Genomic DNA, 13720 nt, shown 5'->3' with positions numbered 1-13720 from the left:
TAGAAATGAGCGAATTTGATCGGGTCCCTGCTTATTCAACAAGCTATAGCGCTTACCGAATAAGCTGCAGGGGGAACCCAGATACATGGATCATGCCGGCTGATCAGCTGTTCCGAACCACAAGTGCATGTGTCGTGGCTATGTGACAGGCAGAACACATGCATGGAGAGCCCAAGAAACAGGCACGTCATGCATGTGTTGTGCCTGTCACACAGCTGCGACACATGCAGCTGCAGCGTGGGATGGTTGATCAGCCGGCGCGCTCCATGTATCCGGTAATTGCTATAGCTTGCCGAATAAGCAGGGACCCGATCAAATTCTCTCATTTCTACACAGGACTTGTTTCCAAAATGCATCAGGCTTGTTTAGATGTTCGTCTGCATACTTCTGACACTGAATTTTATGGTGAGGATGCCGGAGAGGTTTCCTCTGATGACTCTTCCATGCTTTCAGATAAGCTGCTGCAAGAGTGGCCTGGAAGTGACTTTCTCCTCTCTCCCCGTTGAAATCACACACATTCTCGGCCGAGCGCTCATATGTATGGGAAGTTGGGAAAGATAGCTATTTCATTTATTTGACCAGCAGACAGCTCTGCATTAGTAGCCTTCATGTCATCTAGGACATATATATTAATAAAGCTTATGTGCCAGTTATTTCTATTTGTATGTATGTGATTATATACATGTTACGAGATCACTGCTTAAGCGTCTTTTTTCCCAAACTGAGCAAGTCAAAATCTTCAGCAAATCTCCACCCCCATTATAATAGATTACTAGTGAGATTTGCTGGACCCCTACAGGAGGATCCCTGTGGGAGCTGTAATGAAAGCTGTACTCCTCATTATCACCAGCTTTTCTAGTGTCACATATAGAGGAGAGAACGCTGACAATTATTGTAACAGCCTGACGGATGGGGAAATCACAAAGCTTTATATTTACTGGTGATTATTATTATTCATTATTTTAGGTCTGCAAGTTACTGGCCAGAGCAATATTAATGTATTTCCTTTATTCCAGCTCAATTTATGAAGAAATTGACAGCACAACATGGAAACCAATGAAGCATTCTAGCTAGCACTCTCTGCATGGTAATAACTCTTATGTTTCTGTTCTTTAATGTACCTTTGTATTTGCGGCAGGATTTCAGCGGATTCAGACTAGCATAAATAATATGAGATTACAAAAAAAAGAAACTCTATTCTAGTCCTTCCGCTGTGCCTGGTATTGCAGATCAACCCTATTTAAATGGATGTGGCATGCTACAATACCAGACACAACCATAGACAAGTGCTCCTGAGAAGACGATTCATGCGAAGTCTGGAGGCAATACTGCCTAAGGTTGCTGTCACGGCACAGCTGTCGGGTGACCCGGGACGATTGGCTCCTTCCCTGTCCCTAACACTAGGGAGTGCCCTGGCTTGCCCTGCTCCCCAGGATACTTCAGATGGCCAAGATGCTGGGGCCTCCACCCTTGCCTTATCTCCTAAGTTAGTCCTCCATCTGTTCTCTTCCCCCAACCAGGGAAGACGTGGCACTACTGTGCACCGTAGTACACCAACCCGACAAAAAAGGGAGCACAAACAAGGGTTAACAGAAAACTCCAGGCATAGAAAATATTCACACATATAACAGAGGAATGCATCAGGGCGTGGAGGTACTAAACCAAAATAGAGAAGGATAGGGAGTTACCACACATATAAACCAAGCAACAGTCACAGATAACTCCTCCAACTCTCCTCATATGAACTCCTCTCCCTCCGTTAGTCATGCAGCAATAAAGCTAGCTCTGACAAGTATTAGTATCAGAGCCCAGATTATAAAGGGGAAAAAGGTGTTTCTAACTGGGCACAGCTGTGAGCACAGGGATTTCCAACATGGCCGATTAACCTCTGCCAGAAGAAATAAACACATTTAAAATGATTGAGAAGTGGCTCTTCTGAGTTCCAGAGTAGGATCAATCAGACGCTGCTGGCCACTGGCTCCGCTCTGTCACGGTAACTCCGTGACAGCCTCCTTCGCATATCTGTATTTTTACACAGACCGTGTGTCCCTTCAAATCACAAGGTGACATGCCCGTTTTTTTCCAGCACACAGATAGCAAGGGGTAATACAAGTCTGAGTCCGTGAAAAACACAATGGTATCCGTTTGCCATCCGTGTGCTGTCCGTGTTTAACATTGCAAAGTATAGGAGAAGCTTTGTAATCTAATTCTGTCTTTATCCATTCTGGAAAAACACTGATGAATAATGGTAAAAACAGACACACGGACCGTACACTGATGGTAAAAATGGGCACACTGACCGTACACTGATGGTAAAAACGGACACATGGACCGTACACTAATGGTAAAAACGGACACACGAACCGTCCACTGATGGTAAAAACGGACACACGGACTGTCCACTGATGGTAAGAACAGACACACGGACCGTCCACTGATGGAAAAACGGACACATGGATGATACACTGATGGTAAAAACAGACACATGGACTGTACACTGTTGGTAAAAACGGACACACGGACCGTGCACTGATGGTAAAAATGGGCACACTGACCGTACACTGATGGTAAAAATGGGCACACTGACCGTACACTGATGGTAAAAATGGGCACACTGACCGTACACTGATGGTAAAAACGGACACACAGACTGTACACTGATGGTAAAAATGGGCACACGGATCGTACACTGATGGTAAAAACGGACACACAGACTGTACACTAATGGTAAAAATGGGCACACGGACCGTACACTGATGGTAAAAACGGACACACGGTCCGTACACTGATGGTAAAAATGGGCACACGGACTGTACACTGATGGTAAAAACGGACACACAGACCGTACACTGATGGTAAAAATGGGCACACTGACCGTACACTGATGGTAAAAACGGACACACAGACTGTACACTAATGGTAAAAATGGGCACACAGACTGTCCACTAATGGTAAAAATGGGCACACGGACCGTCCACTGATGGTAAAAACGGACACACAGACTGTACACTGATGGTAAAAACAGACACACGGACCGTACACTGATGGTAAAAATGGACACATAGACCGTCCACTGATGGTAAAAACAGACACATGGACCGTCCACTGATGGTAAAAACAGACACACGGACTGTCCACTGATGGTAAAAACGGACACACGGACTGTCCACTGATGGTAAAAACAGACACATGGACCGTCCACTGATGGTAAAAACGGACACACGGACCGTACACTGATGGAAAAACGGACACACGGACCGTACACTGATGGATAAAAATGGGCACATGGATAATACACTGATGGTAAGAACAGACACATGGACCGTACACTGATGGTATAAATGGATACACGAAGCATATAAAATAGTGCCTATAAAAAATTACCAAACTTAGCTTCTATGTTTTCCCTTAAGCTTTGTTCACACTGCATTTTTCTGCAATGGAAAACATGAAAAAATGCTCAGAAAAGATTCGTAAAACTCTTCCTTTTCAATTCTGTTATAACGGGACTTGCAGTTCATATATTTGGGTTTTTGAGTGCTTAAACACTTCAGGTTTTCAAGCGATTTTAAGAAGTGAGCTGAATTTCTGCAGAGTTTTCCACTATGAGGCTAAGTGCACACTTCGCAGAATTGCCGCGGAAATTTCCGCGGCAATTCTGCAACTCCTGCCGTGGGTATATCGCATGCGAAATTGGCATGCATATTCCTAGCGTTTTGCAAGCATAATTAGCTTGCAGAATGCTAGCATTTTCCAAGCGATCTGTAGCATCACTTGGAAAACTGACTGACAGGTTGGTCACACTTGTCAAACATAGTGTTTGACAAGTGTGACCAACTTTTTACTATTGATGCAGCCTATGCCGCATCAATACTAAAAGATACAACGTTAAAAATAATTAAAAAAAAAAAAAAAAATGGTTATACTCACCTTCTGATGGCCCCCGATCTCCTCAGCGGTGCACGCGGCAGCTTCCGTTGTGTTCAGGACCTGCGATGATGTCACGGTCACGTGACCGCAACCTCATCGCTGGTCCTTCACACAAAGCATCCATGGAAACGGAAGCGGCCGCGTGAACCGCTGAGAGGCGGGAAGACTCCGGGGGCCATCAGAAGGTGAGTATATCACTATTTTTTATTTAAATTATTTTGTTTTTTACCAATTATATGGTGCCCAGTCCGTGGAGGAGAGTCTCCTCTCCTCCACCCTGGGTATCAACCGCACATGATCTGCTTGCTTCCAGCATGGTCGGCACAGCAAGCGGATCAATGCAGTCCTATGTGTGCGGAATCCCCGCGATTCCACATATTAATGAACATGCTGCGTTTTTTTCTGGAAAGCGTTTCTGTTCAGGAAAACAATGCAGCATGTGCACAAAAAATGCAGATTGCGTTCTATTAAATAGGATGCATATTGTGAGCGTTTTTTTAGCGAAAAACCGCAAAAGAAAAGTGAAAAAAAGCGACGTGTGCACACAGCCTAAAGCCGTTCCATACTTTGTAATAGAAGTAAATGGGTAGGACTCTAGTACGAAAGAGTTTTGGCCTAAGAAAAAACACACTAGGCTTTTATTTATTTCGCAATGGATTTTAAATATGTCCTCTCCCTGCTGCTTATAATAAAGGATGTGACTATAAAATATATTGGACCATTGCTGTTCATGAACAACACCCAACACCAAGACCCTGGGACATTGGTCTGCTATTATCTCCAGCACAACACCCATCATAGACCACCATTGTTTGATTGTGGAAATCTAATGCTATAACGGTCTCCATAGTTTTCGGACTGACAGTCCATTTTCGTAATATTCCCTAATTAGAGTCCATAAGTGCCATACAGCAAGAAGTCCAGAATTAAATATAGCAACAATGGGGCAAAAGCAATGGCTCAGTGAAGAATTCACTGTGTGCAGTGGAATCTGTCATCAAGTTTGTGTGATCTCATCTGAGAGCAGCATGATGTAGGGGCAGAGACCCTGATTCCAGTGATGTGTCACTTACTGGGCTGATTGCTGCAGTTTTGATAAAATCACTGTTTTCTCTGCCTTAGATCTACTAGTACTCTGAATGCTGAGCTCTGTATAAACCATCCACACCAATGATTGGAAGCGTTCTGTGTACACCGTGCATAGGCAGAAAGCTGCTGATCAGTGGTGGAGGCAGGATTATTCAGAGCTCGTAAATATGGAGGACTATATGGGTACGTGTCCACGTTCAGGAAACGCTGCGTGTTTGACGCTGCGTGGGGCCGCAGCGTCAAACACGCAGCGTCCAGATGTTCCAGCATAGTGGAGGGGATTTTCTGAAATCCCGTGTCCACTATGCGTGTTAACACGCATCCGTCGGCCCTGCGACTCCGGACATGCTGCGCCGCCGCAAGGAATAACACAGGGCCCTATGCGTGGGGTGCGATGATCCCGGATGTGTGCAATGAACACATCCGGCATCATCGCGTCCCAGAAGGGGGCGGGGCTTAGCGCCGAGCGGGTTTGCCGCTCCAACGATACCGCCGGCCATCCTGATCGTGGACACGTACCCTATGGCAGCAGTTTGCTAATCTTCCAGTGATAATCTTTTGCCGGTAAAACGGTGATGTTATCAAAGTTGCAGCAAACAGCTCAGTAAGTCATACATTTCTGTCTATACATCATGATGCGTTCAGATTATGACAAAAATTCTGCTAACAGATTCCTTTTAGGCCAGTTTCACGTCATTGTCTCTAGTACATGTGTTGACAGTTTTCTCACGTACCGGAGACACTGACAAATGAGACCCATTCAAATGAACCAAGTGTCCGTGTGCAAAACACGCAGACATGTACGTTTTCACCCGGACACATGGGCGGCAAAACGTGCCACACACGGGCACATGGAGAACAGTGCACACTGTCCTCCGTGTGCACGGACGGCCGCCGGAGAAGTAGCGCTATTGTAAGCCACTATTCTCCGGCGGCTGGTGCTGTACGCAGCTTTCATCCATTCTCCCCTGCTCTGCCGATAAGCAGGGGAGAATGAATGAATGAAAAACCTTACGTGGGTCCCCGTATGTTTTTAAACCTACCTTGCAAAACTCACAGGTGTGGGCTATTCTCAGGCTGGTAAGGGGCCATGGATATGGGCCCCCCAGCTTAAAAACAGCAGCCCACAGCTGCCCAGAAAAGGAGCATCTATTAGATGTGCCAATTCTGGAGCTTTGCCTGGTTCTTCCCACTTGCATTGTAGCAGTGGCAAGTGGGGTAATGGGGGTTAATGTCACCTTCCTATTGTAAGGTGACATTAAGCCTGGCTTAGTAATGGAGAGGTGTCAATAAGACACCGCTTCATTACTAATCCTATAGTTGGTAAAGGGTTAAATAAACACCACACAGTAAAGGTACCGTCACATTAAGCGACGCTGCAGCGATAGCGACAGCGATGCCGATCGCTGCAGCGTCGCTGTTTGGTCGCTGGAGAGCTGTCACACAGACCGCTCTCCAGCGACCAACCATGCCGAGGTCCCCGGGTAACCAGGGTAAGCATCGGGTTGCTAAGCGCAGGGCCGCGCTTAGTAACCCGATGTTTACCCTGGTTACCAGCGTAAAAGTTAAAAAAACAAACAGTACATGCTCACCTGCGCGTCCCCCAGCCTCTGCTTCCTGACACTGACTGAGCTCCGGCCCTAACAGCACAGCGGTGACGTCACCGCTGTGCTTTCACTTTCAGTTTAGGGCCGGCGCTCAGTCAGTGTCAGGAAGCAGAGGCTGGGGGACGCGCAGGTGAGCATGTACTGTTTGTTTTTTTAACTTTTACGCTTGTAACCAGGGTAAACATCGGGTTACTAAGCGCGGCCCTGCGCTTAGTAACCCGATGTTTACCCTGGTTACCAGTGTAAAATATCGCTGGTATCCTTGCTTTTGCTGTCAAACACGGCGATACACGGCGACCTAGCGACCAAATAAAGTGCAGACCTTCTAGCAGCGACCAGCAATTTCACAGCGGGATCCAGATCGCTGCTGCGTGTCAAATACAGCGATATCGCTATCCAGGTCGCTGCAACGTCACGGATTGCTGGCGATATTGCCTAGTGTGACGGTACCTTAAGAATAAAGTATTTTAATTAAAACATACACCACACAGTTTTGCCATCTTTATTGTTTCTGCTAATCCAAGCAACGCCCTCCATCTCCTGTAAAAAAATAAATAAATAAACCAACAATATACCATACCTGTCCGGCGTTCAGTCCCATGCCGTAATCCATATCTGGTGAATGTACAGTTTTCAACCGGGAGCGGTGCTAATGCGACCGACTGCTGTAAACTACTGGGGAATGAATGATAACCATCGGGCGCAGGCTCAGTAACTAGCGGTCACATCACTGAGTCTGTGCCCGCTGCCGGCGTGAACTCCTGTGACCTCAGGACCATGGGAGAATGCAAGTGATGAGGTCACTGTGACAGAGCTTGAACTGCCGCGACCTCATCACTTGCCTTCTCCCACGATCCTGAGGTCACAGGAGTTCATGCCGGCAGCGAGCACAGACTCAGCGCTAGTTACTGAGCTTGTGCCCGCTGCTTCTCATTCATTCATTCTCCCCTGCTCGCGCTTCTTGCCAGCAGAGCAGGGGAGAATGGATGACAGCCAGCTTCAGTACCAGCCGCCGGGCAACAGCGCTTACAGTAGCGCTACTTCCCGGTGGCCGTCCATGTGGTACTGAAGCGGCACACGGGCGGCACATGGTTGCCACACATGTGCCGCACATAGTACACACACAGACACTGATATCTCTGGAACCGCTTTTTCCGGTACCGAAAATATCAGGACGTGTGAAACTGGTCTTAAGCAGTAGTGTCAATAAATGGCAAAAAAAAAAACAGAATAGAAACCAGATGTGTCACAATGGACCATGTGTTGGGCTGTTATATCTAATCAGTAAAACCTTTTGGGTACTGTAACTAATCTGTTATTTGTCTTATATCTTTGTCTTATATTAGTCTTTGTATCAAGATTTTTTAGTGACTCAATTTTTTGTATTTGGTATAGCTTGTGAATATCATTCTGCTATTTTTGGATAGGGACTACACAGGGTTTATAGGGCGAGACACTGAGTGTGGGCGTCATTGTGTCACTTTAAGTTTATAGCCATAGGTAGAGAAAAATAAGCAGCTACCAGATATTTCATGAACTGATTTTCCCCATGTGGATATGGATCTGAAGGTAAAAACTAAGGCTACCTTTACAAGTTCAGTATTTTACATCAGTGTTTGCAAGCCAAAACCAGAAGTGGAACAATATAATAATAATACTTTTTATTTATATGGCGCCAACATATTCCACAGCACTTTACTGTCTCTACAAGATATCCCTGTAATGTAAAGACATTACAGAGTAAGGCTGGGGTGTCTCGCATCAATACCCGGCACTGCCACTGGCACTCGGGACTGGTGCATGCGGCTGCATAGAAATACATGCAGTCAAACACTCCAGTCCTGAGTGCCGGCGGCAGTGCCGGGTATTGATGCGAGAGACTCGTGCGAGTTTCTCGCATTGAACTCACAAGTGTGACCCCGGCCTAACACATAATTCAACAGATACCAAGAGAAATGAGGGCTGCACTTGCAAGCTTACTGTTATGCTAGAGTAGTAGGAGAAATAATATATAAAGTCGCACCCAAAAGGTGATAGGGCAGACAAATGAAAACACCCGTGTAATGCTAAACAGACTGCAGTCAGAATAACAGAACTTAAACACCCGGAGAAAAGGTGTGTCTGCTGTGGCTCGGTGGACAGTGAAGCTGACCACACAATACAGGCTCAAGGGTTCTAACCCATGAGCATGAAAATGACAATCTATGAGGAAATAGGGAAGACATGAAAGGTAAATGGTAAAAAGTGCTTGCATTGCATGGTACAGCCACCATTATGATAAATATGGTGTTCACATAACACTGCATGATCCGGTGAACAGTTAGTTTTTGTACAGATACAGGCTGCTATTAAGCGCATGGAGGGTGTGTAAAAAGATGTTATGAGAGTCCAGATTTGGAAGAAAATTTTGTAAGGGCAAAATGGGAAAAGTTACATAAGTGAGGTGAGGTGATTTGCAATTTTAGTCCACGCCTCAAACTGTTGGTATTGGGAATTAATCAAATTGTCCTGGGTAGTACATTGCAGAGAATTGGTGCAGTAAGCAAGAACATTTGGAAATGGGACTTGGAGGTTTGGATTATTGAGGATGTTAGCATTAGGTCATTAGTGAAACAGAGGCACGGGTAGGGTGGTAGACTGAGATGTCGGGTGGTGCTGAACCATGGAGCACTCTGTGGGTGAGAATGATACGTTTATATTTGTTCAATGACAGGCACAGGGTAGAGGCATCGGTGTAGCGGTCGGAGCAGAATATGACCCTGGCTGCTACATTCAGGAAGGATTGGAGAAGGGAGAGTTTAGTAAGAGGGAGACCGATAAGTAGAGAGTTGGAATAGTCCAGACAAGAATGAGTAAGAGCTACAGTGAGAGATTTTGCGGTGACAAAGGTAAGACAAGGTTGAATTGTACAGATGTTTTTGAGGTGTAGGTTAAATGAGCAAGTTAGTGATCGGATGTGGGGGATGAAGGAAAGATCTGAGTCAACTATAACCCCATGAGAGCGGGCATGTTACTGGAGAGTAATAGGTAAAAACACAAGGAAATGGCAATATCGGGCATAGGTAGATTAGTGGATGGAAAGAGAAGGAACAGCGGGCACCACGTATATAAAGAGGGATCAACCATATGCATATCAAAGAACAATGTAAATCAAAAAGGAGAGAAAATATGCATAACAATGGGATCAACCTTCAAAAAATAGTTTTATGCGATTGGATGAACTCTCTGAACCGGAAGTGGTTGCCTGTTCGTACGTCCAGCGAGGAAACTGCACGCCGTCGTATCCTCACAGTTGGTGATTATTACACTTCATTATTTAGATATAAATAGGACAGGGTTGGGCTGATTACTCTGTACTTCCCCTGATGAAGACGCTTCCTTAGGCCTGTTTCACACGTCACTGGCTCCGGTACGTGTGGTAACAGTTTTCTCACGTACCGGAGACACTGTCACACGTAGACACATTAAAATAAATGTGTCTCTGCACATGTCAGCGTGTTTTCACGGACCGTGTGTCCGTTTGAAAAACACGGAGACATGTCAGTGTTCGTGGGAGCGCACGGATCGCACTGACCCATTAAAGTCAATGGGTCCGTGTAAACACGTACCGCACACAGATGCTGTCCGTGTGCCGCCCATGTGCCGACTGAGTACCACACGGACCATGCAGGAGACAGCGCTACAGTAAGCGCTGTCCCCAGCGTGTGGTGCTGAAGCCGCCATTCATTTCTTCTTCCCAGCAGCGTTCGCTGGAGAGAAGGAATGAAAAATCAATGTTTTTTTTATTATTTTTGTGTATATAATAAAGATCCTTGTCACCAAAAGCCTCCCACCCCCTGAGCGCCCACCCGCTGGCATTAAAATACTCACCCAGCTCCCTCGATGCTTCCTCTCAGCGCTGCAGCTTGTCCTGTATGAGTGGTCACGTGGTGCCGCTCATTACAGTGATGAATATGCGGCTCCACCTCCCATAGGGCTAGAGCCGCATATTCATCACTGTAATGAGCGGTACCACGTGACCGCTCATACAGGACAAGCTGCGGCGCTGAGAGGAAGCATCGAGGGAGCTGGGTGAGTATTTTATTTCCAGCAAGCGGGCACACAGGGGGTGGGAGGGGGGAGGTTACCGGGAACATTATTTTAACCACAAAAATAATTAAAAAACATTGATTTTTCATTCCTTCTCTCCAGTGAACGCTGCTGGGGAGAAGAAATGAATGGCAGCTTCAGCACCACACGTGGGGGGGACAGCGCTCACTGTAGCGCTATCTCCTGCAACGTCCGTGTGGTACTCAGTCGGCACACGGACAGCATCCGTGTGCGGTACGTGTTTACACGGACCCATTGACTTTAATGGGTCCGTGTGATCCGTGCTCTCCCACGAACACTGACATGTCTCCGTGTTTTTCAAACGGACACACGGTCTGTGAAAACACGCTGACATGTGCAGAGACACATTGATTTTAATGTGTCTACGTGAGTCAGTGTCACCGGTACGTGAGAAAACTGTCACCACACGTACCGGAGCCACTGACGTGTGAAACAGGCCTAAAGCATAGACTTAAAATGAATGAAACCTTTGGCCAGATTGGATTTTCTCCACAGACGTTTGGCGCACCTGGAACACTCATGTAGGAGACCTGCCAGGGGAAAAATATAATAGAAACACGTCACCACTTCAGGATTTATCACCCACTCCTGGTTTTGGCTCACAAATACTGAGGTAAAAAACTGACCAAATACTGAACGTGTGAACGTGGCCTGACATGCAAAAACGACTTTAATTTGGTTGCATTTATTATGACAAAGAAGGAGCAAAGAGTACATTTATAGGGGCTCTTAGTTTCATATGGAAGATCTGGGTGTTCTAGAACGTTCCTGTCACTTATAACTCTTCTCTTTGTGTATCCTCTTTGAGTACTGTATATTTTCGTTATGACAGATGTGTATAAAGAGGTGACGTTTTAAAGGGGGGTACATACCGTACTTTTTCGCGGCATGACAAAATGTGTAAATTGACTGAGGCATTCATATTTCTAATTGCCCAAAAACCTCTGTGACAGGTCACTATCATACTGAGGATGATGGAAAGATGGATGCAGAGAAACAATTGATTTCACAGATTTGCTGTTGATGCGACAAGAAGCCAGTGGCATTACCTTGAAGAAAGACGTGACGAATGGAGAGCTTCCTCCTCCACCTGCAATCGAAGGCTGCCATAGGTCTCAAGGCCATGAACTGTCAGGAATATTCATGGCAACCATGTGGCAGTACACTATATTACTGTTAATACAGAACGGTCATTTATTCCATGGTCTTAAACTTTCAATCATGCCGATGCTGGATTATTAACCAATTCTTCCCCCATCTTCAAGACACTCATTTTTTTATTTGCAGATAATCCTAGGACTATATGGCGATTTTTTATTTTTTTTTTATTCCCCCATATATTTCATTGTAGATAAATCCAACTGCAGTTGTGGTGATTGATGCAGTTTATGTTTTCCTGGTACACTATAGGGAGATGAGAATGGATCCTGATCTAACACCACCCACCTATCTAACCGGTCTATTTTATGGACTTCCAATAAGGGGAGCCTACTATACACAGATTTATATGGCTGCTATGGAATTTAAAGGGGTAAAGGGGTATTCTCAAGTTTAACAGTTATTTCCTATCTGTTGAATAGGGTATAACTTCCTGCTCACTGGGGTCCGACCATTGAAACCCCCCTGATCCCAAGAAACAGGCCTGTGTAAATGGAGCAGTAGTCGATCATGCGCACTACTTCTCCATTCGTTCTTGGTGAGACCGCCGGAGATCACCAACACTGCTCTCATCTGGTCTTCCATGTTCCTATAAGAATAAACAGAGCAACAGTGGGCATAACCGACCACCACTTCACGCAGAGCCGGAATCGGTGGGGGTACCTGTGGTCGTAGCCTCGGCGAAAGGCAAGTTATCCCCTATATCACAGATGGGGATCATTTCTAAACTTTAGAGTATCCCTTTAAATGGAACCTGACAGCTCAGTGAAAGCACATATTTTTTCATTTTAATACATTCTCTGTCTTTAGTTTGTTTTTTTTTAAATCATGGACAACCAATTTAACCCTATGGTCACAGGACAGGGCATCGGGGTCTTTGGGTATATGTTTCAAAGCAATATAAAGATACCTAACAATTCCATTCATTATAGCATCATAAACAGCAAGGAATATATCAAAGGCTTCAGGCCAATTTGTCATTTTCATATTAAATTGTGCTTTATCACTTCCCCACTAGTTATACGAGGAGCGAAATGGGAGAATTTATTGGATTTTTTTCTTTTTTTATCAAATGGACACGGTGTTACGCGACTAATACAGTTCAGATCCATTCTCTTTATTCAGCAGATGTCCTCGAATGAAAATTTGATTAGTTTCAAATGAAACTTTTACTGTTTCTCATCTGTTTAATTTTAGACTTAGTGAAGCATTGCCGCAATTAACCTCAACAGGATAAATTTCCATTTTCTAATGCGGTAGCAATGGAGGGAGTCACATTCTTCCTAAATTAAAACCTTTCCTTGTTCGTGTGCACGGACAGTAATAGATAGAAATACCTATCTACAATAGTTTTATTTTTTTGCAATTAACAACATGTACAACAAGTGTTGAGGAGACACAGGACATTTTTTAACCTTTCACTGAATTCCACCCAGAGAGAACATGTTTTCAGCACAGAGATCATTTACCGGATCGCTGCACAGAAGAGCAACGAAATCCTCTAGTGCCATCTAGTGGTCATTATTAATATTGCTTGTAGGAATCATTTCAATAAAACCATTTTCTTCTTGACATAGATTTGTCTCTTTTTATCAGATGAATGATTAGGATTTGGATGTATGCACTGAAAGTTGTATTAGGGATCCTTCACATACTATTTTTCAGTGATTTATCCTCTTTTAGAAAAACACCATCAATTCTATGCAGCTCATTAAGTCTTTTTCACCGGTTTTTGCTATGAAACATTTTGAATATACATGTCAGGAGCATTTCTTAATGTATATCTACGATGTATGTGACTATATACCATTGTGGTCATTGGGCAC

At 44.9% G+C, this 13720-nt stretch overlaps 1 protein-coding gene across 1 annotated transcript in view; it reads left to right on the top strand.

The window, feature by feature from the left end:
• The window catches only part of TOM1L1 (target of myb1 like 1 membrane trafficking protein), a 192343-nt gene extending 178877 nt beyond the window's left edge, over positions 1–13466 (top strand). Inside the window, exons 15-16 of the mRNA XM_077251358.1 lie at positions 1017–1087; positions 11690–13466. Of these exons, the coding sequence (XP_077107473.1) occupies positions 1017–1074 (58 nt within the window). The 3' untranslated portion in view covers positions 1075–1087; positions 11690–13466. The remainder of the gene's footprint in view (positions 1–1016; positions 1088–11689) is intronic.
• Positions 13467–13720: the final 254 nt, after the last annotated feature.

This window comes from Ranitomeya variabilis, chromosome 4 (assembly GCF_051348905.1).
Source record: "Ranitomeya variabilis isolate aRanVar5 chromosome 4, aRanVar5.hap1, whole genome shotgun sequence".
Lineage (NCBI taxonomy): Eukaryota > Metazoa > Chordata > Amphibia > Anura > Dendrobatidae > Ranitomeya > Ranitomeya variabilis.
Note: the sequence above shows the minus strand (reverse complement) of the source record. Positions and strands in the feature narration are given on the sequence as shown.